Below are 23,444 nucleotides of genomic sequence, written 5' to 3'. Positions count from 1 at the left end.
TTAAGTTTATTAAAAAATTCTTTCCATGGAAATTAACATTTTAAAATTTGACATAGTTATTTATAGAATGCGTTATATAATTCTTGAGCTGTCGGATCTGTTTTATGTTTTTTAAGCATTTCAGCAAAGGATTTTATTCATTAAATTTAATCCTGTAAATTTTGTCACTTTATGCAGTTTTTTATGCACATACATATTTTTTTTCCTGTGTTTCTCCTTTCCCATCTGTTTTCAATTGTTGGTAATGGAGCGATGCTTCTCTCTCAGTTTGGGGTATTATTGCCCAGCGGTTAGTGCCCCATAGCTTGTGAATTAATATTTGTAGATAATTATCGCAGTGTCTATTAAGAATGTAAATTAAACTCAGCTTTATAAATTGACCTTGCTTTTCTAGTTGGGGTCTTTCCTGGGAGTTTCGGCAGAACAACACGACCCAGCTATTGTGATTCACTAACTCCTACAAAGAGAGCTCTTTCTTTAAACTAAATCAGAATGACTTTGTTTCTACTTTAGACAGAATTAATCCATGTCCTTACAAAAGGAAAGCATTTGTGTTTTTTCAGTCTCATAGTTTTTATCACAGAATACTACCAGTTACCAAAATTCATAAGAAGTATTTAGTAGAAATTTAGGGACTTTTAAGGAAAACGAGAGGATTTTCTTAGATGGGTGTAAGAAATGCCAAATTATTCCAAAGCCAGTTTTTAAATTAAAAGCATTAAATTAAAGTGTGAAGATTGAGTAAGCAGATTCACTGAAATGATATAACCTGAGGAAATGAATAAGACAGAATCAAAATAAATAGATCATAGAACCCAATAATAAAAAGATGGAGAGTAGGTTTCCATTGATTTCAGTGGAGTATTACTTGATGTCATTTCATTTGTGAAAATAAATGCATCTGAAATTGCTGAGAGTACGTCAACACCGAGTAGAAAAACAATTGAATCATAACAACTTTGTATGCTGTATTATGGGGGGAAATCTATCTGTTATGAAAATTATTTTTATTATATGTAGGTAATTGAATTCTACTGAAACAATTGTAGTCAGGCTAGTTAACTTCCTATGAATCATTGCTGAAATAAATTACAGGCATCAAATTAAATTCATAACCACACAGGAAGAAAAATACAGTGAATGGGAAACAATGTGTAATTTAAAATAAATTATAGGATATAGTCAAAGTAAGAAATGAATTGAAATTATTGACTTGGTTAAAAAATTAACACATCCATTTTAATCTTTTTAATCAGATAGTTATAATTTGTTATGTGTTTTTTGTTTTTAATTTAGCAAAATGTATGCACTTTTGGGTCTCCTTTTTTGTTTAGGAAAAAAAGCACTCCTTTAGAATATAAGACTTGTATGATAAAAACCCAAAGAGACACATTGTACACGTTACACTATTCCTGATGATCTGCAAATTATTGCATTTTGAAATTTGTATTGACATTTTCTAACTTGGTTATATGAATATGGTACAGAGGAAGTTTTAGATGCAGTTATTATCTGTAAGAATTTGCCAAGGTGGACATCTGAAGAGATGGTGTCTGGGGAATAGGCTGTAGAGAAAAGTGGCTGGCCAGATGGTGCGGAACATATGTGGTAGGTATGATACAGCTTCTTTTGATTTTTTTTTTTTTTTAGAACATTTAAATGTGGAAAAGATCTCAATGAGCCATTTGTTACATCTTATACTTTTAAGTTACCAATTCCATTAAGATTTTTTTCAAGACTTGGCCTTGCTATTTCATTAGAAAAAGAATTCTGGGCCATTTCCGGAAATTTAGATTTGCCTTCCCTAACATTGAGTGTAAACCCTGAATTAAGATCATTATAATTTTCAAGATCACGTTTCTCTGTTATTTGGAAGTACAGGCTCAATTTAGACTAAATGATCTTAATAAAGTGACTTAGTCTTGATGTATCTGAGAACATGCAAAATCATCAGTGTCCCCATTACTTAAACTTTCCCTTACTGTGACTGATGGATTGGATTGTTACAGAAACACTCTTGCTTTTTTCTCCTTTGGACCAAATGTACATACATAGAAGATAGTTGGCCAGGAGTAGGGATGGCTATGGAATGGAGGAAGAATGTGACCACGCTGACATTTTAAGAGAGGGAGGTTACAATCCCAGTTGCACAAATGTGCTTTGCTGTTCGTTGATTTGTTCATTCACTTATTCATTTATGATGTTCTTCTTTGAAATGTCATTCTTCCTCTGTCCCTTCAGCTCATGTTACAGGAGTACAAGGGTGCTAAGTCATCTTAGGGACCATTAGGAGTAGTATAATCTTGGTTTTAATAATAATTTTGCATATTGGTGGCAGATTAAATAGACAAAATGCCATAGAGAATTTTGATCCTTAGCCAGCTGAGTGATATTTCTCACCAACCAGTATATAAGAGATAATATAATAATTTCCTATTTGATAGGCTGATTTTATTAATTACATTAACTGCTTTATGTAGCCAAGCCTTACTATGCTATATTTAAAATAAAGGGTTAACACGCTTTTTTCTTAAAGGTCAGATAGTAAATATTTTAGGTGCTGCAGACCACCTAATGTCTGTCATAAATGTTCAAATCTGCCATTGTACCATGAAAGCAGCCATAGATAGTATGTAAACAGATGGGTGCAACTATGTTCCAATAAAACCTTATAAATAAAAACAGATAGCCATAACTTACCAGCCTTTACTATATTTACAGCACTGTGATGGCATTCTTTAATATTTTAAATAATAGCTAAAAATGAAGGATAACAAATGTGGCTTTGAAAGACCTTGCTCAGTGAATATGGTCTTTCTTGGAAGCTCGGTGTTTGTCACTTAGTTGCTTCCAGTGATAATTTCCTAGGTGCTAAGAAGCATGCTAGTCTAAAGTTAATTTGTTCAACTTTATGGCTAAATTACATTAAATAAGTAAATAGGAAAAAATGAACAAGGCGTTGTTTTGCTTTCCTTTTTGCAATTTCCCCTTGTTTCATGCCCACCTCTGGCAGTGACCACTCACAGCTGTGCCTGTCTTCATAAGCCTCCACTGGTCACCTCATCTCTATCTTCCACCCTCTTAGGGGGAACATTTTGCAGTCTTCTCCCTGTAGGGCATAAACCATTTTCCCATTTCTTGCCAGGTGCCTAGTACTTCTTGCCTGGCGAGAAGCCTGCCATTTCTTGCCTTCAGAGAATGTGGCACCATCCATGTCTGAGAGAGAATCTCCCGAAGAGTATAGCAAAAATCTAAATCTTTTTTTTCCTTTTTGTCAACTGGACATTTTAAAAGACGTTTTGAGCCGAGGCATCCTCTTGGAATCCTGTGGCTGCCTTTTAGGTGTTGGGATCATGTCCTTGGGATTAAAATGTACACTGTGTTTTTTGAAATTTCGTAAGTAACTCTATATTTAATGCCTTTCTTTAAATTTGGCTCAAAAATATGGAAGTGGTTTTTTTTTCTTTTGTATCTAAAGATTTACTGTTGTAAAAAGGCTCTCCAGAAGTAGAACACATCCATCCAGTTGCCTGTCCCATCTGTGTATCTTCTGGATCTATTCATTTATTTTAATGCTCAATTAAGGGTCTTAGGCATGGCTGTCATGTTTTTCTCAGAAAACACGTTAACATTGGGTAGTCCTTGGTTTTTCTTTGTCATTGCCTAACAGCCTGCTCTTGCTTGCCTGAATGTCTGGAGACTTCCCCCATCCATGCGAAGAGATGAGCACAGAGCATGGATAAATCTTCTGCAGAGAGGTCCTGAATTGCATGGCCTGGCTTGGTAAAAGTCAGCATGGTGGGGGATCTAAAGGTCCATTTCTGGGTCCACAGGGTCCCAGGGTGCTCTCTTCCTTTCAACCAAATATTCAGCCAACATTTATTGGGCACCTACTGTGTGCTAAGTATATAGAGATGAATTTTTGTAAAGGACGATAAAAGTTTCCAGATCAAAAGTGATAGAGCTACTTAGAATCCTCTTGCTTGGGGGTCTATGTGGAGGGCTCACAGCCCCTTTACCAAGAGGAAATCAGATCACACCATGAAGTGCCTTGACCTTCTGGTTCTTTCTGTCAGCCCCACTAGGTTTTCTTGCCTTCAGAGAATGTGGCGCCACCTGTGCCTGAGAGAGAATCTCCCAAACAGTAAAGCAAAAAAAATCTAAATCTTTTTTTTTTTTTTTTTTTTTTTTGAGACAGAGTCTCACCCTGTCATCCAGGCTGGAGTGCAGTGGCACGATCTCAGCTCACTACAGCCTCCACCTCCCAGGTTCAAATGATTCTCCTGCCTCAGACTCCAGAGTAGCTGGGACTACAGGCATGTGCCTCTTTTTGTTTTTTTGAGACAGAGTTTCCTTTTTTTTTTTTTTTTTGCCCAGGCCTGGAGTGCAGTGACACGATCTCGACTCACTGCAACCTCCACCTCATGGATTCAATCGATTCTTCTGCCTCAGCCTCCCAAGTAGCTGGTACTGCAGGTACATGCCACCACGCCCAGCTAATTTTTGTATTTTTAGTAGAGACGGGGTTTCACCATGTTGGCCAGGCTGGTATCAAACTCCTCACCTCAGGTGATCCTGCTTCTTTGGCCTTCCAAAGTGCTGGGATTACAGACGTGAGCCGCCACACCTGGCCAATTTTTTTGTATTTTTAGTGGAGGCAGGCATTCACCATGTTGGCCAGGCTGGTTTTGAACTCCTGACCTCAAATGATTTACCTGCCTTGGCCTTCCAAAGAACTAGGATTACAGGCATGAGCCACTGCACCCAGCCCACAAAAATCTCAATCTAAGGAAGGCTGAGAGTTAATAAATTTTAAGAAGGCTGAGATAACATCAGTAGCTTAGGACCTGGACTGTTTCTTTAGGAGACACAGAAGCACAACTCAACTGCAAATGCCCCTCAGAAAAACTCTTGTTGGGCTAACTGTTGCCTCAGGAAAAGAGTAGAAAATTGAAACACACACGGAGGGCACAGTAGGACATAGTGGTTTCCAAAGTGTGCTCTCTTGAGTGAAATTGCTAAGGCTTACATTCAAGCTTCTCTACCTCCTGGCTGAAAGATTTTGGGCAAGTGATCATTACCTTCTCCTTGCCCTCAGATTGTTCCCTTGTAAAGATGGAATATTAATAGTACCTATTTCGGAGGGTGGCTGTGACAGATGTAATAGGTACCACGTGCTAAGTGCAGTGACTAGTACATCGTAAGCACTCCATAAATTGTAGCTGTCATCATCATTATTGACAACAAAAATAGCAGTAGCAAGAATAGTTTCATTGTGCATTTCTGATCTTATCCCAGCATCTTTTCTGCACCCCCTCCACAGTTTTGAACAAGTTATCTGTACCTTACCTTGAAGTCAAAAAGATTTTTTCTAAAACACCCTAGAAAAGTATATCTCTGATTCCAAACCTGAAATACCTTACAAGTTTTCAGAGATTGTGGAGAGTGGAGTTGGGATTTTATAAAGGCTTTGCGAGGTTTTGTTTGCCTCACGCTGTGGCTTTACCAGGTCCTTCTCCTCAGAGACCTGAGCTGCCAGATGGAGCACTGTGATCTGATCTTCTGATGGAATCATTACCCACTTTAATGGCACAATCATTTTTTTAATCCTTAAATATTTATGGTACCCCAGATGATGTAACCCTTTATTAGGTTTTACGGGATTCTCGGAGATAAACTGTCCATAGTGACCTCATGCTGTCTGAGATTTCGAGATTTTAATTCAACCAACATTTACAAGAAGCCTACTCTGTGCTGGGCAAATTGGTAGGTATTTTTCTTTGCAGTCTACTAAGAAGTGGGAAATAATGTCTCATGTTACCAGATAGAGACTTGAGTCCTTAGGGAGTGCCAGCTGTCACCATGTGTGTGTAATTAGGCAATGGTTCAAGCCCAAGGCCAATAGCCCTTTCTGTATAACACATGGGAGATAGTTGGAACAGGATTTAATCCAGAACATTCTAGACTCTGACGTACGAAGTTTAAGATCAAGTGACAGAAAATACTGCAGACGTCAATAGGAGGACAAGCGTTTCATTCAAGATTCAGCAGACCATTGGGTTGTTTGCCAGGTTTTCTGGACTGGAACTGGGTACCCTTACAGAGAGGGAGTCTGTGTTCACCTTTGCTAGTGCAGCTGGCAATAATTATGGTGCTCTGTTTATCTGAAAAGGAAACAGAAAAATATTGTGAGAAGCCAAATTTTCACAATAAATAGTATCTTCCCCAAATGAGCATTTTAAGAGGTGGGATATGGGGGGGGGGAAGATGGAGAAAATAAAGAAAAGATCATTTTTGTGATTTATGTAAACTTCACTTTAGAAACGGAGGACATTTTCAATGGATCATGCTGGTACTGAAGGGTTGCATTTCAATAGCATATTTTTGAAACTCCCCATTTCCTTTCTATGGTAAAAGAATAAATAAAAATGCTAATATAGAATCTTTGCTGGAGATAGAGACACTGACTCTTTGCCACCTGAAATTGGCAGTGAACAGCAGAGCTGAAATGGAAATTGGCAGGTACCACTGGATGTACCCAGGCTCAAAGAACCACCAGTACCATCCTGTGCCAACCCTGGGGGACAGGGCTAGCCCCTTGAGCAGTCCAGGTAAATACAGCCTTGGGGTGAATTCTAATAGCAAGTCAACTGTTATCTTTAATATTATTTGTAATGGTTCTTGCAGCTTGGTGATATTTTATGTTTTGCTTGGTGCATTAATTTGTTCACATGGGCATGGGTGGAATTGGCCCTATAAACATTTTTTAATCATCTTTCTTTTTCTCTGTCCCTCTCCATTCCACCCCATCTTTCTCCACTTTCTTCTCCCTCTTCCCTCTTTCCTCACCTTCAATCACCTCTTCTTCTCAAAGGGACCAATGTACAGTGAGATATGCCTTTGGTTAACCATGAAATTTCCAATGCCTGAACCAATAATGGGGGAGGGGGGCCACCCACATCCCCTATGTGGCCAAGAACTGGGCCAGGGCCTTCAAGGAGCCTTGGCTCTGAGAGTACCATGAGCGTCCCCAAATGTCTTCCCAGCCCTGCTGCTCTGTACCACCCTGTTCTCACATCAGTCATTGCCTTTGAGAAAGAGAAATCATAGCTGTGAAAGTAGGATCAGATAACCTTGTACCCAATTCCCATCAGGTAGGTTCAGTGGGTCTGGTTTCCATTTTCCTTGCTTGTGAGGAACATTGGCTATTCAGAACCACTAGGTGCTGAATCTGGGTGAGGTGCGCAACAGCTGATTTGGGGACCTAGAAGGGGCAGAACATGAAGCAGTATGAACATCCAGCCTCCCAGCATTCCCAAAGCTAACACAGGTTGTAATGCCCAGCTCAGTTAGCTAAAATTCAGTGATTTGCCAATGTACAACCGTAGTTCAAACTATGTAAAATGCGGACATAAGGGGCTGGTGATAGGTTGGATAAACATAGTAACAGGCTTAAAGTATTGACGTGATTTTGCATCAGTCCATAACATCATTTCACCCAAATGCTTGCTAACCTTTTCAGGAGTAAGCATACCATGTACAGCTACAGAAAGGGCAATCCCAAGGTACAATGTAAGTTACCTGTTGAATTACAAAGTCATAAAATCCATGATTAATAAAACTTTTTCTTTTTCTTTTAAAATCTTAATTGTGGTGTCAGGTTAATTAAAATGAAATCTGACTTTGGATTTAGTTCTGTCTTGGGTTATACATTCCTTCATCTGTCCTATGGCTGTCAGGTGCTGGTTCTGTGTGTGCCTGTGCAGTGCTGGCTAGATAGGGTGAGCGTGAGTTGACATCAGGCGTCCATTCTCATAGATGCTATAAAGAATATGGAGGGTTCTGGAATCTTGATTAAAAATGTCATTAGACATGATATGTCTATACAACGGATACTATTCAGCAATAAAAAGGAATGAAAGATTGATGCATGCTACAACATGGATGAACCTCAAAAACTTCATGCTAAGTTAAAGAAGCCAGGCACAAGAGAACAAATGTTCTGTCACTCCGTTTATGTTAAATTTACAGAATTGGTGAGATAAGATATAGATGAGTGATTGCCAGAGGCTGGGAGAAGGGAGGATTGGGGAGCAACTACAGGTGGCATAAGGGATAATTTTTAGTGTGATTAAAATGTTCCAAAATCAGATTGTGGTGATGGTGCCACAACTCTGTACATTTAATCAAAATCACTGAATTGTACACTTAAAACAGGTAAATTTTATGGAATATAAATTGTATCTCAAAGCTGCTTTTTAAAAAAAGCCCCCCACCCCCTGTACACACACACACACACACACACACGCACACAAGCCATGAGATGTGCCTAATTCAAGGGCAGTTAACGGGGAAGGGGTATATTTTAACATGTTAAGAAGCCCCCAAGTTATCAGAAACTACTTCTTGAGGGAGAAGTCCCTCTTCATCTTAAGAGTCTTTAAGAATCTTTATGTTAAGAATGTTAGATGACATCAGGCCACTTGGAAACTCAGAAAAATACTTAATTCGTTCCTGTATTTTAGTTCATTGAACTCTATGGTAAAGAGTTAACACCAATATCTTACTGGCGGGAATAAGACAAACCTCTCTCAATTGCTCTTGAAGAGGCCTCTCCACTTGGTGAGCAGTTCCCTGTAAAAGCATTGCAATTAGATTTGTGTGCTTCTGATCCTACAGTGAGACACCAGAATTTGGGCACTCTTAGCAGCAGTGGCAGCTGAGAAGAAAAATACGAGGCTTTATTTTCTTTTTTCTGAAACTGATTTCTTTCAGAATTCCAAAGAGTTTGGGTTTCCAAAAGATAATGTAGTGCATAGATGATGTAGTGCGTGATATCACCACCAAGTGTCTCCGCAAATCTAACTCATTCATCTTTCTGGACAGCCCAAGACTGTAAACAACTCCTTGTCCATTCAGGTGAGATTTTGGCACTACGGAAGATGAGATCAAAACAGATTTTGCTGCCAGATGAGTTAGGGGAAAAACATCCTGTTACTTTTCAAGTTTTTGGAATTCCAGAATGATATGATGAAAGATTGTGGAAGTCTAATAGCATCAGGTTGCTGGTGATAACTACTTCAAATGAGAATTCCATGAACTAGCAGGTTCTTGCCTGAAGGGGAGAAACAAAATGACTGAACTTGATTTAAAGACTTATCTTCCCGGATCCTGAAACGATCTCCACCTACACATAATTTTAACTTTTTGTGTGCATTGATGCCTCCACAGGGACTGTTTGTGTTTGGAGCCATCTGCAGAGACCTTATGTGTGATAGTGTAAAAGCGTACAGCACAGGCCACAGAGCAAAGGGAGGACCCACTCCAGCCATGCCATCACCTTCCCAGACACTTACAGATTTTGTTGGCCCCTGAATCAGTGCCGTTGCCATTCTTTACTCAGATCCCCAATGCTGACCAGATGTTGTGAGGAAAAAAATAGGGAATTCCATATGGCTTTTTTTTTTTTTTTTTTGGCAGAGTTGTCAGCCTCTTTCCATAGGGAAAAAGAGGTTTTGATACAGGATGACCAGGAAATTTTTGCCAAAAGAAAATGCCTCTCCCACTTAGGCAGTTTCTGTAGTGGAGACTGCGTTTCTCCAGGAACTTCCTTATTCCCCATTGGAAAGGTCACGGTGGTTCCAGGGTTCTTTTCATGGTTTTCTTCTTCTTGCTACCATTTCCCAGTAGAATTCCATCTATAGGGCTTGGATCGTTATTCTTTCCTTTTCTGTTTCTTTTTCCTGTTCAGTTTTCAGCTTTTTTGGGCAGGTAGTGTCAACATCTTTTCTTTAGGAGATGAAAGGATGTATGGCTGCAAGGGCTCCCGCCTGTGATGCCGCCCTGGGTGCCTGGCCTGAGGTGCTGGTCTGAGATGCAGGCAAGCGGTGAAGCAGGTAGTTCATGCTAAATCTGCTTGGCACTCAGTTTCTTAAAATCTTGTCCCTCAAACATCTCTCATCCTCTGCCCTCGAGGCCCCAGAATCCTTGCTCTCAGTGAGGAACAGGAATTGGCTGTTCACACACTGTCAACTAAGGGTCAGCCCTTATTCAGAGAATTTCTTGGCTCTTTCTGGAAGCTCAGCCCCTCTGGCCTCTTTCACGTCCTTCCGAGTGTTCCCATAATATACCAAGTCCCATTAAGTGGATGTTGTGAGCTACTTTCATCCAGTGTTCTAGTCAGTCTACTTTAGCAAGTTTTATTTTCTGTGTATGGAAAAGGCATTTGTGGTTTACTAAATGTAGTATTGGGGATAATTTTTTTAATTATTTTTTTCAAAGTATGAGGTTCCAATACCCTGAATCAGAATCACTAAGAATGCTGGTTAAAAATCCAGATTTTATATAGGCATGGCGGCACACATCTGTAGTCCCAGCTGTTTGGGAGGCTAAGACAGGAGGATCACTTGAGCCCAGAAGTTCAAGTTCAGCCTGGGCAACACAGCAAGACACGATTTCTTAAAAAGAAAAAGTAGATTCTTAGTCCCCACCTACCCTCTTTGCGATGGGTCCCAGAAATTTGGCCCATTTAAGAAGCACCCCCAGGCAATTCTAATGCACAGTAAAGTTTGACCACCGCTGCTATATACATAGAGGGCCATAACCCCTCATTATAACATACTTGGTAAAGTATCATTTCAGTTAAACCTTTGTATGTATATCTTCAACCTGTGTGTGTATATACAATCAAGATGCTCAAAGTCAAATCTCCACATCCTTAGCAGATAGTACTATTGAATTTGCAGTAAATTCCTCTTGAAGCAATGTTTTCCTATTGCCACTATATCTTCATGTATAAGAGCCAGTGCAAAAACATTCTATTGTAAAGCTGTAGACATCAGAGCTGAGGCTGTGTGTTAGTTATCAATTGTTGCATAAGAAATTCCTCTAAAACACAGTGACTAGAAACAAAAATGTGTATTATCTCTGCTTCCATAGATCAGGAGTCTGTGTTCAGCTTAGTCATCTCAGAAACTCTAATGAAACTGGAGTCTCATCTGAAGGCCTAACTGGGGAAGGATCTACTTCCAAGCTCATTCACGTGGCTATTGGCAGGACTTGGTTCCTTGAGGCCTGTTGGACTGAAGGCCTCAGTTCCTCACAAGCTGTTGGCCTAAAACCTCCCTTGATTTTTTACCATGTGTGGGCTCTCCTAGGTACTTCATGACATAGCAGATGACTTCCTAGGAGAGAAAGCAAGTGAATGGGTAAGACAGTGTGCCAGCCAGAGAGACAATGCTAACTGGACAGAAGTCAGTCTTTTGAAACCTAATCATAGAAGTGATATCCCATCATTTTTGCCATATTCTAGTCCTAAGAAGTGAGTCAGTAGGTCCAGCCCACACTCAGTGGCGGGAATTACACAAGGCCATGAACGTAGGTTCATGAGGATCATTGCAGGTGTCTCAGGGTGTATAAACATTTATACACCTTGCTTGCCACAAGATGTATAAGCATTTCACAGTGCAAATGCATCCTCTGTCTCCTTAATGATCATAACCTCTTCACTTTCCCAAAGCCTTGCCTCTCAGAGAATGTATTACTGGGTTAAATGAGTACCTGTCAGGTGTTTGATGGCCTTCCTGAGGCACTGGACTCTAAGCTGTCTGTGAGCAGATGTCTTCATGCCTTCCTCGCTACTTTGGCCTGGCTCGGGACCTGGGACCAAGAAAGCACTCGTTCATAGCATTGAATGATGATCACTTTATTCTTAGCAGTCATGATGTGTGACTCTAAATGAAATTGTCTAATTTTAGTGTCCATTGTGTGCATGGCTCAATTCCTGGGGCAGGCTGGTCAAGACCTTGTACTCCAAGAGTTGCATAGGAGCTCAGTAGGTATGTTAAGTAAATTAAGATTAGATTGGCTACTCATGGTTAGGAGTTTGAGACCAGCCTGGCCAACATGGTGAAACCCCATCTCTACTAAAAAAAAAAAAAATACAAAAATTAGCCAGGTGGAGTGATGGGTGCCTATAGTCCCAGCTACTCAGGAGGCTGAGATAGGAGAATCACTTGAACCCAGGAGGTGAAGGTTGCAGTGAGCAGAGAATACACCACTGCACTCAAAAGTAAAAAACAAAACAAGACCCCATCTAAAAAAAAAAAAAAAAAAGACTAGATAGGCTAATTGAGGTTCCTAGAATTATCTGCATGTAAATAGGGTTAACTTTGTGAGATGATTTCCTTGAATAAGAAGTTCTCAGCCTGAGCTTCACAGTAGAACCCTTGAAGGGAGGGTGTATCTTTTAAAATCCCGAAGCCATATCCAAACCAAGTCATTCAGAATCTTGGGGGTGGGGCCTAGGCATCAGTGTTCTTGAAAGCTTCCCTGCCAGGTGATCCCCTGTGCAGCCAAGGTTGAGAACCACTGTAGTAGACCAGTGTTTCTCAATCCAGGGGAGTTTCTGCCTTTCTGGGGATGACTTTCAGGCATCTAGTGCTAGAGGTAAGGGATGCTGCTAAGCATCCTGCAGTGCACAGGACAGCCTCTCCCCCAACAGAGAATGTCCCATGCCAGTAGTACCAAGAGTTGAGAACCCCTCGACTAACCCCTATGCATTGAGTCAGGAACTTGGTTCTAAGTAAAGCAGGTAGAAGCCCATGGAGTAGCTTTGAGCCAGATGTTAAGCTTGTTGCAGTGATTGATTGCCTCGGTAAGTCTAGAATATTATATACAGTCTGTGTATCAGTGTTTCCTAAAGAGAAATTCATTCTTTTAAGAGGCACACAATGCATAAACCAATACATTTAAACCTGCATATATTTGTTTATGCAACATATACCATACATGTGTGTGTTTGCATATAGCATGTGCTATAAATACCCTATGCATATAGAAATATATGCAGGGCATACAAGTGTGTTATTCTGGTTAGAGGAACAGGTTTGTCTTCCTCAGTGCCCTTTCTCTTCCTTTCCCCTCACTGTAGTCTCCTGCCCTCTGGTTGTCTAGTAAAGGCCCTAAGGCCTCCCTGTCCCTCAGCCCAGAGGTTCAGGTGAGTCCTCACCCTCAGTCCAGAGGATGCCTCTGCTCTGCGTTGCTGCCTGGAGGGTTCCCATCACCCAGGTTTATGTGGCTCTTGCCTTTCACCACCAATCCTTAGTTTCTCTAAGGGGTTTGCAACCTTTTTAAACTACTAGTGTGTTTTGTAGAAATCGAACTTCACCAAGAGGTCTTTTGAGAACACCTTGTTGTGGTGTAATTGACATGCATATGCTGCATCCCTTTAAAGTGTCTGACAAGCCTTGACATATACATGTGCTCGTGAGAGCAGCACCGCGAGCAGGATGGTGATATGGCCGCCACTCCCCACTCTTTCCAACCTTCCTATGCTCCCCTTCTCCCCAAGCAACCACTTGTCTGCTCTCCTTCTCTGTGGAATAGTTTGCATTTTCTAGAATGGCCTTTGTAAAGATTTGTTTACGTAAATTCTCTCACCCTTTTTCACCCTTTCCTAGAAAATGTTGCATGATGTTAATTGCTTAATAGCTTCAGAGCTTTGTCCAATTTTTATTCTTCCTGCTTTTACTGAAGATGCCCTGCCCCCATGAATAAACCTCAGAAAACCCATTCTGCCGCCACCTACCACCAAAGAGTTTAGCTTGCGCCCACTCCAGTCCAGCCCACACACCAGTGCCAGATTCATCTCTTAAAAGCACATCCCAAATCACATCTCTCGCCTGCTCACAAACCTTCCCTCTCTCCCCGTTGCCACAAAGTGAAGCACAGAGGCTTCAGGCTGGCTTGGATGTCTTCCCTGGGCCAGGCAGTGGGGGGACCTGCCTTCCTGACTTCTCCCCATCATTACCCTCATCTCTCCCTGCATCTCCCATACCACATTGGTCCTGCTCTCCTTCCCTTGTGCTTTTCATGGAATCCTTCTGTTCCTCAAAAAGGATTAACCTGTTAACCTCCTGCCATCCATAAACCTTTCCCTTGGCAACCCACAATAACCAGGGATGCCTGTCTCTACCTCACTCTCCCATGTCCCTGTGTCAGCACTCTATTCTACTTTAGTGACACCTTTTGCATCTGTGTGTCTTACCTCCTGCTCACCCCGCCCACAAGGATCAAAGCCAGGAGAGCACACCTGCAGCCCCCACCACAGTGACTTGCACATGGCAGGGACTGGACAGACATTCATTGAATGGAACGGAATCCAGGAAAGTAGAGACACTGTTGCCCAGATGGTTAAGAAAACTGATTGCTGCTAAAGCTCAAAATTGTAGATATTAAATAATTCTCAAATGTCTGGAGTAGCCTCCAGATCGCTGTGCTCTTAAAATCTGTGTCATCTGGACTTACAGCTAGCTTCCCCTACTCTCCATTGATCTCCTTGATGCCTTGCTGTCTCACTTCACCAGGCTAAGAGCCTTTGGGAAAAACCAAAGCCGGTTCCCACAAAAGGCAAAGGAAGAGAATAACAAGTAACTTTGTTGGATGTGTTTATTCCCAGCCATGTAAGCGTATCATTGCTTTTATTGACTTGCTTATCTTCTGCTGGTACTGCCTTGCAAATGTACAGGCTCATCTATTTTAAGAGGTCGTTATTTTAAGACTTTCATAGTGTTTTCAGAAAAATGAAAATCCCTTATTAAATGGATTTTAGGACAAGCTTCTAATAAAAGGACCTGCCAAAACTCACGTGATTTCCTTTCTATCATTAGAAATAGTTTCCACATTCTTATCATTGTGTAGTTGAACTTTTATGTCTAGGACTGCATGAAAGTCAAGAGAGAACTGAGAAGCAACCTATATTTGATTTTACACTTTGCTCTTGGACAGGAAGCCCCTGTCAACTGACTTCATATCTTTTTAATGCACTATACTAGTAGTTCACAGAACTTTTTGGGTGTTAGGTCCCTTTATGTGCTTAGAAACAGTTGAAGACCCCAAAAAAAGCCTTTGTTCTTCTTGGTTGTGCCTATAAATATTTTCTATATTAGAAGTTAGAATTGAGGGCCAGGCGCGGTGGCTCATGCCTGTAATCCCAGCACTTTGGGAGGCCAAGGTGGGCAGATCACCTGAAGTCAAGAGTTCAAAACCAGCCTGGCCAACATGGTGAAACCCCATCTCTATTGAAAATACAAAAAAATTAGGCAGGCATGGTGGCATGTGCTGTAATCCTAGCTACTCGGGAGGCTGAGGCAGGAGAATCACTTGAACCTGGGAGGCGGAGGTTGCACTGTGCTGAGGTTGTCCCACAGCACTCCAGCCTGGATGACAGAGTGTGAGACTTCATCTTAAGAAAGAAAAAAGAAATTAGAGCTGAGGCGTTTATTACTTAATAATAAACTTAGTCATTTAATAGTAAACCGATTATATGTCTATTTATCTTTCCTAATGTTTAGGAAAGATATTGTTTTCCAAAAGAAAATAATATTTTAGTGTGAGGAATAGGACTGGTTTACATTTTTGCAAATCTCTTTAATATCTGGCTTAATATTAGACAGCTGGATTCTTACATCTGCCTCTGCATTCATTCAGAGGCATCTTGGGGTGTCTCGCTTTGGTTGAAGTATATGAAGAAAACTCAGTTTCTCACAGGTATGTGGTTGGAGAATGGAGGAGTATTTTAATGGCCTTTGCAGTTAATTAAGAAATTCTTTCTTGATGCAACGCCAAAATTCACCAGGTAGTGGTTTCTTAAAGATGACTTGTAATGTGGAGTCTGAAACCATATGGATAATCTTTTTGTACTCTGTTTCACTGAAATTCATTGCTTGATCTTACACTTTGATTGGCTCTTATATTCAGTAATTATTTTCCCTTTGCTGTTTGGAAAATATTGATTCTCTGAGTTGTGCAGATCTTCTAGATATTGACACATTTCCTTAAACCATATTTAAAAAGTTGCATCTGTGAATATCGCCACCAATTTCATCAAGAAGTCTGGTAAGTATTAGGAAGCTGTTGGTCTCACTATGGCAGGTACAAGTTTTTCAAAAGTGATTGGCAACAGATACTATCAGTTGTTTTCTTTGAAGTGACAAGCTGCTCACTTGGTTCATTTTTGAGAAAGTTTCTGCCAAATACTTAAATCTGAAAAACTGTAGCTCATCGGGCATTCTTTCAAGAAAGGGAGTGTTGTTCGCCCCCAGAAAGGTGCAAGTTCGGCTCATAACTCAATTACACAAGAATGTTTCCTTCAGCCCACCATCACACGCTAGTTTGCAGCAGAACGGCTCTCTGCATCCTCTCATTTTATCACACAAACTGTTCAAAAGACACGTACTCGGGAGTTGAGGTTTAATCAAATTAATACTTTTTTTTATTGGATCAAGGTCATTTTGAAATGAAACTAGATTTTTAATTTCTTTTCTTGCAAGTGTGTGGTGGTAAGGAATGTATTCCTGCTAAGTACACTGTGGGCCACTGCCCAATTCGTGCTCAGGCATCAGCAGTTTTACTGTGCAAATGTCAAGCAGTGAAAAAAAAGTAAATAATATCTTGGTGCTATTATCGAAAGAGTTTTGGCTTCACAGTCCTCCCACAAGGATCTTGAGGTCTCCCAGGGCTGCACAGACCATCTTTGAGAGCCAGCTCCTGGCTCAGAGTGAGACTGGAGGGCAGGGAGGATAGAATTGTTTGGGAGCTTAAGGTCCTTTCCAGACCTGCCTGAATGGAATCTGCATTTTAATGAGGTCCCCAGGAGATTTATATGCAGGTTAAAGTTTGCCTGTAGTCCCAGCTATTCAGGAGGCTGAGGCAGGAGGATGGCTTGAGCCCAGGAGGCAGAGGTTGCAGAGAGCTGAGATTGCACTGCTGCACTCAAGCCTGGGCAACAGAGTGAGATTCTATCTGGGAGAGAAAAAAAAAAAAAAAAAAAGAGAGAACCACTGCTCTTTAAAAGAGTTCTGCAAAACTGTCCTGTAAAGGGCCACATGATAAATACCTGTGGCAACTCAACCCTGCCTTTGTAGCTTGAAAGTACCTGTAGACTATATGTAAATGAATGAGTGTGGCTGTGTGCCAATACAACTTTATTTATAGACACAGAAATTTGAATTTTGTGTACCTTTCATGTGTTACAAAATATTTTTAAAAATATATTCTAAGTGGTTAAAAAAGTAATCACTTAGAATCATGTCAAAATCATTCTGAGTTTGCAGGCCATGAGGAGAGCCAGATTTAGCTGGTGGGCCACAGTTTGCTGACCTGTGCTGTTTAACACTTGAGTGCTCATTGAAATCACCAGGGGAGCATCAAAAAAACAAACCCCAGCCCTCTAATTCCTGAGTCCCATCTCTGAGAAATTCAGATGTAATTGGTCTAGGGTGAAGCCAGGGCCTCAGGATTTTCAGATGCTCCCCAGATTATTCCAATGTGCAGGAAAAATGGAGAACCTCTGCTCTATAATGTTTTCTAAGAAAGTTAATTTTCTTTTAAGCATTTCTTTTTAAGATTTTAGAATTTGGCAGTGTCACCAAATGTCTGAGACCAGAAATATATATTGTAACCTTAGAGCAGAGTTTCTCACCCATGGCCCTGTGAACCCAAAAGTATCTGAGATAGGTCTCAATTTAGAAAGTTAATTTTACCAAGGTTAAGAATGGGTCTGTAAAACAGCCTCAGGAGATCCTGATAACATGTGCGTAAGGTGGCCAGGGCACAGCTTGCTTTTATACCTTTTAGGGAGACATGAGACATCAATCAATACCTGTGAGATATACATTGGTTCAATCTGGAAAGGTGGGACAACTCAAAGGGGGTCGGCAGGTGGCTTGCAGGTTATAGGAAGATGTAAAAATTATCTAAAGACCTGGAATCAGTAGAAAGGAATGTCTGGGTTATGATGATAAGTGGTTGTGGAAACCAAAGTTTTATCTTGCAGATGAAGCCTCCAGATAGCAGGCTTCAGAGATAATAGATTGTAAATGTTTCTTATCAGATTTAAGGTCTATGTTGATGTTACTGCTGGTTGGCTTTTCCTGAATTCCAAAAAGGAAGAGGGTATACTGAGGTATGTTTTAATCCCCCCCCCCATCATGGCTTGAACTAGTTTTTTCAGGTTAACTTTGGAATGCCCTTGGCAGAGAGTGGGAATCTATTCAGATGATTTGGGGGGCCTTAGAAATTTTTTTTTCCTTTTGAGAAAGGGTCTCACTCTGTCACCAGGCTGGAGCACAGTGGTGCAATCTCGGCTCACTACAACCTCCAACTCCCTGGTTCAAGCGATTCTCCTGCCTCAGCCTCCCTAGTTGGGATTACAGGCACATGCCACCACACCCAGCTAATTTTTGTATTTTTAGTAGAGACAGAGTTTCACTGTGTTGGGCCAGGATGGTTACAATCTCCTAACCATGTGATCTGCACACCTTGGCCTCCCAAAACTGGGATTACAGGGATGAGCCACCATGCTCAGCCTAGAATTTAATGTTCGGTTTATAGCACTATTGGCGTTTTGGGTATGATCATTCTTTATTTGGGGGTGGGGGCTGCCCTGTGTATTATAGGAGGTTTAGCAGCATCCCTGGCCTCTACACACTAGATGCCAATAGTGTCCCACCCTCAGTTGTAATAACCAAAACTGTCTTCAGACACCACTAAATGTCCCTGGGTGGCAAAACTGCCTGGATTAGGAACCATTGGTCTAAATGATATAGATGTTTTTTATGCTACCTCAGAGAATCTGCACATTGGCACTGTAGACATTCGGAGCTGGATAATTCTTTGTTATAAGAGCATATTCTGTGCACTGTGGGTGTTGAACGCCATCCCTGATCTCTACTCAGTAGATGCCAGAAGCACCCTCTCCCCCAGCTTTGACAACCAAAATATCTCCAGATACTGCCAAGTGTCCCCTGAGGGGCACAGTCACCCCCTGTTGAGAAATGCTTGGCCAGCTCTGAATCACGGAAGCTTCTGTCCACTGACATTCACTGCTGCCTCTCTGAGGCAGGATTCTCCACCCCCATCCCCCTCCATTTTCCCATTGCTGGTTGCTTGAAAGTTGTGAAGCTTGGTTCCTGCCCCTTTTCTTTTTAGTTTTGTGGCTCATTAGGAATCAGTAATATAGCAAGGAGAAGGCCCCATGAAGAGGGGTAAGAGGGTGTGTTTGTGTGTGGTGGTGATGGTGGGGGTGTGTTAGGGAGGGTGTGTGTGTGTGTGTGTGTGTGTGTGTGTGAGTGTGTGTGAGTGTGAGACATTCATTCCCTGGGGAAGAATCTGAGCCCTTGTTCCTGCCAGCCCTCCGTCTGAGCCAGCATTAAATCTGCAGCCAAGATCACAGACAACTTGGGCAAATCACTTGGCCATTATGAACTCAGAGCCATGGCAACGGCCATCCACAAGCCTGAGGACAAAAGGTATTTTATTCTGTTGTTCTACACAAAAGGTTCTAGGGATGCTGGAGACAAAATAGCCTTTGAGAGTTAAAGGCATTGATGTGTATTTTTTTCTCTGTACTACATGGCTTATATTTAAACTGTCTTAGGTTAATGCCCACTATAATCTTCATGGGAATCAAAACCTAAAATTGTTTTTATTCAGAGACCAGCTAAATGAAGGCCTAGGAAATTAGCCCTACAGAAACATTTAGCGTGTGGTGAGAGGTATTGAGAATTACTAGTAAAATGTACTAGAAAGCCTGGCATTCTAGCCTGGCCAGCATGGCAAGACCCCATCTATACTAAAAATACAAAAAATTAGCCGGGTGTGATGGCATGTGCCTATAGTCCCAGCTACTAGGAAGGCTGAGGCATGAGAATCACTTGAACCCAGGGAGTTGATGCTTCAGTGAACGATCACACCACTCACTCTAGCCTGGGCAACAGAGCAAGACTTTGTCTTAAAAAAAAAAAAAAAAAAGGCCTGGCATTGATTTTTGATTTTTATTTTTTTACATGAATACATCAGTCATCAAAAAAACACTTTTCTTGCTTTTTCTGGTTCACGTTATCCAACGCTGTCATTGCTGGTTTGAAGCTTGGGAAAATTCAGTCTGTGGATTTACAGGAGCATCCAAGAAAAGCACTGATCTTCCTTAGCCAGCATGAACTTTTAACAGCATGGCGTTCTGCTGGTACTTGGCACCACCCCTGTATTTAAAAACATCAGCTTGCCTGTGACTACTGAGGACGTCCTGAATCCCAGATCCACTTCCTTTGTGTGCACAGGCACTCCCAGCACTGCAGGGGGTAGGAGCGTGTGCATTTAGAAATCTGCTTTCTCAGGTGACTATATTCCTGTCTTCTCAGCCCCCGCCTATGGCATGACACTAAAGCATGAAAATTTCCAAGGTTAATAGTACTTGCTTGGCTCAGAAAAATGCACTCTAGTTGCACTCTTTTCAAGACAGCTGAACAACTTGGAACATTTTGTTTTTCTTCACTGTAGTCCTTGGAACTTGCCGTTTGATTCACAAGTGGCTAGAGGGTTATGGCCAAACCCAGTGGGCCACGTCTTTGCGAGAAAACACCACACACCATTGAACATGAAAGCAGCAGCTTCAGACAGACTCAGGATGCCATACCTGAGACTGGGAAGATGCCACTCTTGACTAGAAATGGGCTTCTCAAATTTTCATGTGCACACAAATCACCCCGGAGGGCTTGCCAAAATGCAGATTCTGACTCAGCTGGTCTGGGGTCATGCCCAACATTCTTCATTTCTCACAAGTTCCTCCCTGCTGAAGCTCATACTGCTGGTCCAAGGAATACACTTTGCAAAGCACATGGAACTGACAAATGGTCCACTCACTATCTGTTCTTGGCCTCTGATAGTTTTCCTTGTTGCCTAGTAGAAGCTGCCAGCATCCAAGTTCATCTCTTCTCAGCTACAGATCCACATATTTCTCCACATCAGCCAGAGTGACCTTTCACAACCCCAATCTGTTCCCCATGCTTAAAAATGTTCCCTGGCAGACCAGGCATAGTGGCTCACACCTGTAATCGGAACACTTTGGGAGGCTGAGGCAAGAGGATCACTTGATCCCAAGAATTTGAGAATAGCCTGGTAAACATAAGGAGACCCTATCACTACCAAAAATTTTTTAAATAAATTAGCTGGGTGCAGTGGCATGGGCCTGTGGTCCCAGCTATTTGGGAGCCTCAGGTGGGAGGATCACTTAGCCAGAGAGTTCAAGGCTGCAGTGAGCAGTGATTGTGCCACTGCGCTCCAACCTAGGTGACAGAGCAAGACCACATAAAAAAAAAAAAAAAAAAAAAAAAAAAAAAAAAGCTTCATGGCTTCCCATGATTTTGAAGATGAAGTCCAGAATTCTTAAGGCAGCCTGGAAAGCCCTAAGTGGTCTAGCTCCTCTATTACCTGTATCCTCTAGCTCCTAAATAAACACATTTAGCTTTTCCTTACTAACTTTTTACAGCAGTTTTGGTTCCTCTAGGATGTGTATGTGATATGTGACTAAATTGCCCAATGTTCAAAGATATATTGCCACACTGTGGCTAGAGGTAGCTTCTGTACTAACATGGAAGGTACAGTGTGGAGTGATCCATTTTTAGATGGTCAGGTATCTACTACACATGCAATTTTTTTTTTTTTTTTTTTTTTTTTTTTTTTTTTTTTTTTTTTTTTTTTTTTTTGTTGTTGTTGAGACAGAGTTTCACTCATGTTACCCAGGCTGGAGTGCAATGGCGCAATCTTGGCTCACCGCAACCTCCGCCTCCTGGGTTCAAGCAATTCTCCTGCCTCAGCCTCCTGAGTAGCTGGGATTACAGGCACGCACCACCATGACCAGCTAATTTTTTGTATTTTTAGTAGAGACGGGGTTTCACCATGTTGACCAGGATGGTCTTGATCTCTTGACCTCGTGATCCACCCGCCTCGGCCTCCCAAAGTGCTGGGATTACAGGCTTGAGCCACCGCGCCTGGCCTGGCTACACATGCAATTTTAACCCTAAAAATAACTGGTCAACTAAGCTAGAGTAAGCTCTACATCCAGCTGTATTACGTCCTATCAGTTTTCCTCATATTTTATGTCACTAGCTTCTAGTCATGTTGGCAGGCATAGTCCATAAGAGTTTTATCTGTGCCAGTGGAACAAAGATGGTGATTTCTGTTCTGTAGGAGTCAAGGTTCCTATAGCCACAAATAAAATCATCTGCTGAAAATGCAAGAGCATTGGCATCTGCTGAGAGAGGATGATTCATTGAAGTGATCCCCCAAATTCTCGAGTTCCTGGTTTTCCCTGCTGTTATAAAAGTGGATCCACAGCATGAGGTATACAGAGTCTCCGAGAGATTTAAATTGGAGGGAAACTTCAGCTTTGATCTAGTATTGAATTTGGGATTGATCAGCATCATTCTTCTAACCCCACTTGTCTTTTTGAGCCTGGGAGCAGCTGTGATATTTCTTTCTTTTTTTTAAAATTGCATTTTAGGTTTGGGGGTATGTGTGAAGAACATGCAAGATTGTTGCATAGGTACACACGTGGCAGTGTGATTTGCTGCCTTCCTCCCCATCACCTATATCTAGCATTTCTCCCCATGCTATCTCTCCCCAACTCCCCGCCTCCTGCTGTCCCTCCCCTATTTCCCCCCAACAGACCCCAGTGTGTGATGCTCCCCTCCCTGTGTCCATGTGTTCTCATTGTTCAACACCCACCTATGAGTGAGAACATGCGGTGTTTGATTTTCTGCTCTTGTGTCAGTTTGCTGAGAATGATGGTTTCCAGGTTCATCCATGTCCCTACAAAGGACACAAACTCATCGTTAGCTGTGATATTTCTTTGGCATGCTCTAACCATTTGGATGAAAGACTGAAGTGGCAACTGTGGATTTGGAAGGATGAGTTCTGTCATTAAAGGGCGAGTGTGCTACACCATAACACCTAACTCTAACTCCAAGTGATAAAAAAGGGTATGGGGTTAGTTAAAGAAAAAAAAGAAATATATATATATATATATATCGCAAAAACTTCAGAGAATTAATGAACAATTTAATCTGATTATATATCAGTGTCACCACGTCAGCTGTTTAAGTATTCTGCATACAAGTCTTTGTGTAGAAGAACCCCTCCTGTATGAATTATTTGCCCTCTGTCCTTCCCTGCGCCCCTTCTCTTCACTCTCTTTCCATTCACACTGTAGGGGTCTGTATCTTCACTCCCATCATGCTGGACTATAATTGTGTTAGTTGTCTGTCTGCCGTATTGGATTTATCTTGAAGCCAGAAAGGTATCTTATTTCATATTAGTATACTTGGTACTCAATAGGTCTTCACAAAGTACTGAATTAATGAAATCCAACAGAAAACCCAGTTAGAACCCAGCTCACATTATAGAAAATCAACTATGTGACAATTGAAAATATGTCTTCCAAAGCAGTGTTCTGTGATGGTGAAATATCCTATATCTGTGTTGTCCAATACAGTAGCCACTAGTCCATGTGGCTTTTGAGCACAGGAATTACGGTTTGTGCAACTGAGGACCTGAATTTTTCATTTTATTTAATTTTAAATAATTTAAATGTAAATCGCTGCATG

At 41.4% G+C, this 23,444-nt stretch overlaps 1 protein-coding gene across 7 annotated transcripts in view; it reads left to right on the top strand.

Moving 5' to 3' along the window:
* GPM6B (glycoprotein M6B) overlaps positions 1–23,444 on the top strand; it is a 163,089-nt gene that overhangs the window by 120,852 nt on the left and 18,793 nt on the right. For 3 of the 7 annotated variants that reach the window (XM_037731459.1, XM_017508826.1, XM_017508827.1), the window contains exon 2: positions 6,492–6,611. The exons of the other annotated variants lie outside the window; for them this stretch is intronic. In XM_037731459.1, coding sequence (XP_037587387.1) covers positions 6,492–6,611 — 120 coding nt within the window. The remainder of the gene's footprint in view (positions 1–6,491; positions 6,612–23,444) is intronic. 7 annotated transcript variants of the gene reach the window in all.

This window comes from Cebus imitator, unplaced genomic scaffold, assembly GCF_001604975.1.
Source record: "Cebus imitator isolate Cc_AM_T3 unplaced genomic scaffold, Cebus_imitator-1.0 Scaffold401, whole genome shotgun sequence".
NCBI classification, from domain to species: domain Eukaryota; kingdom Metazoa; phylum Chordata; class Mammalia; order Primates; family Cebidae; genus Cebus; species Cebus imitator.
The sequence above is the reverse complement of the archived record's forward strand: the minus strand, read 5'-3'. Positions and strand labels throughout refer to the sequence as shown.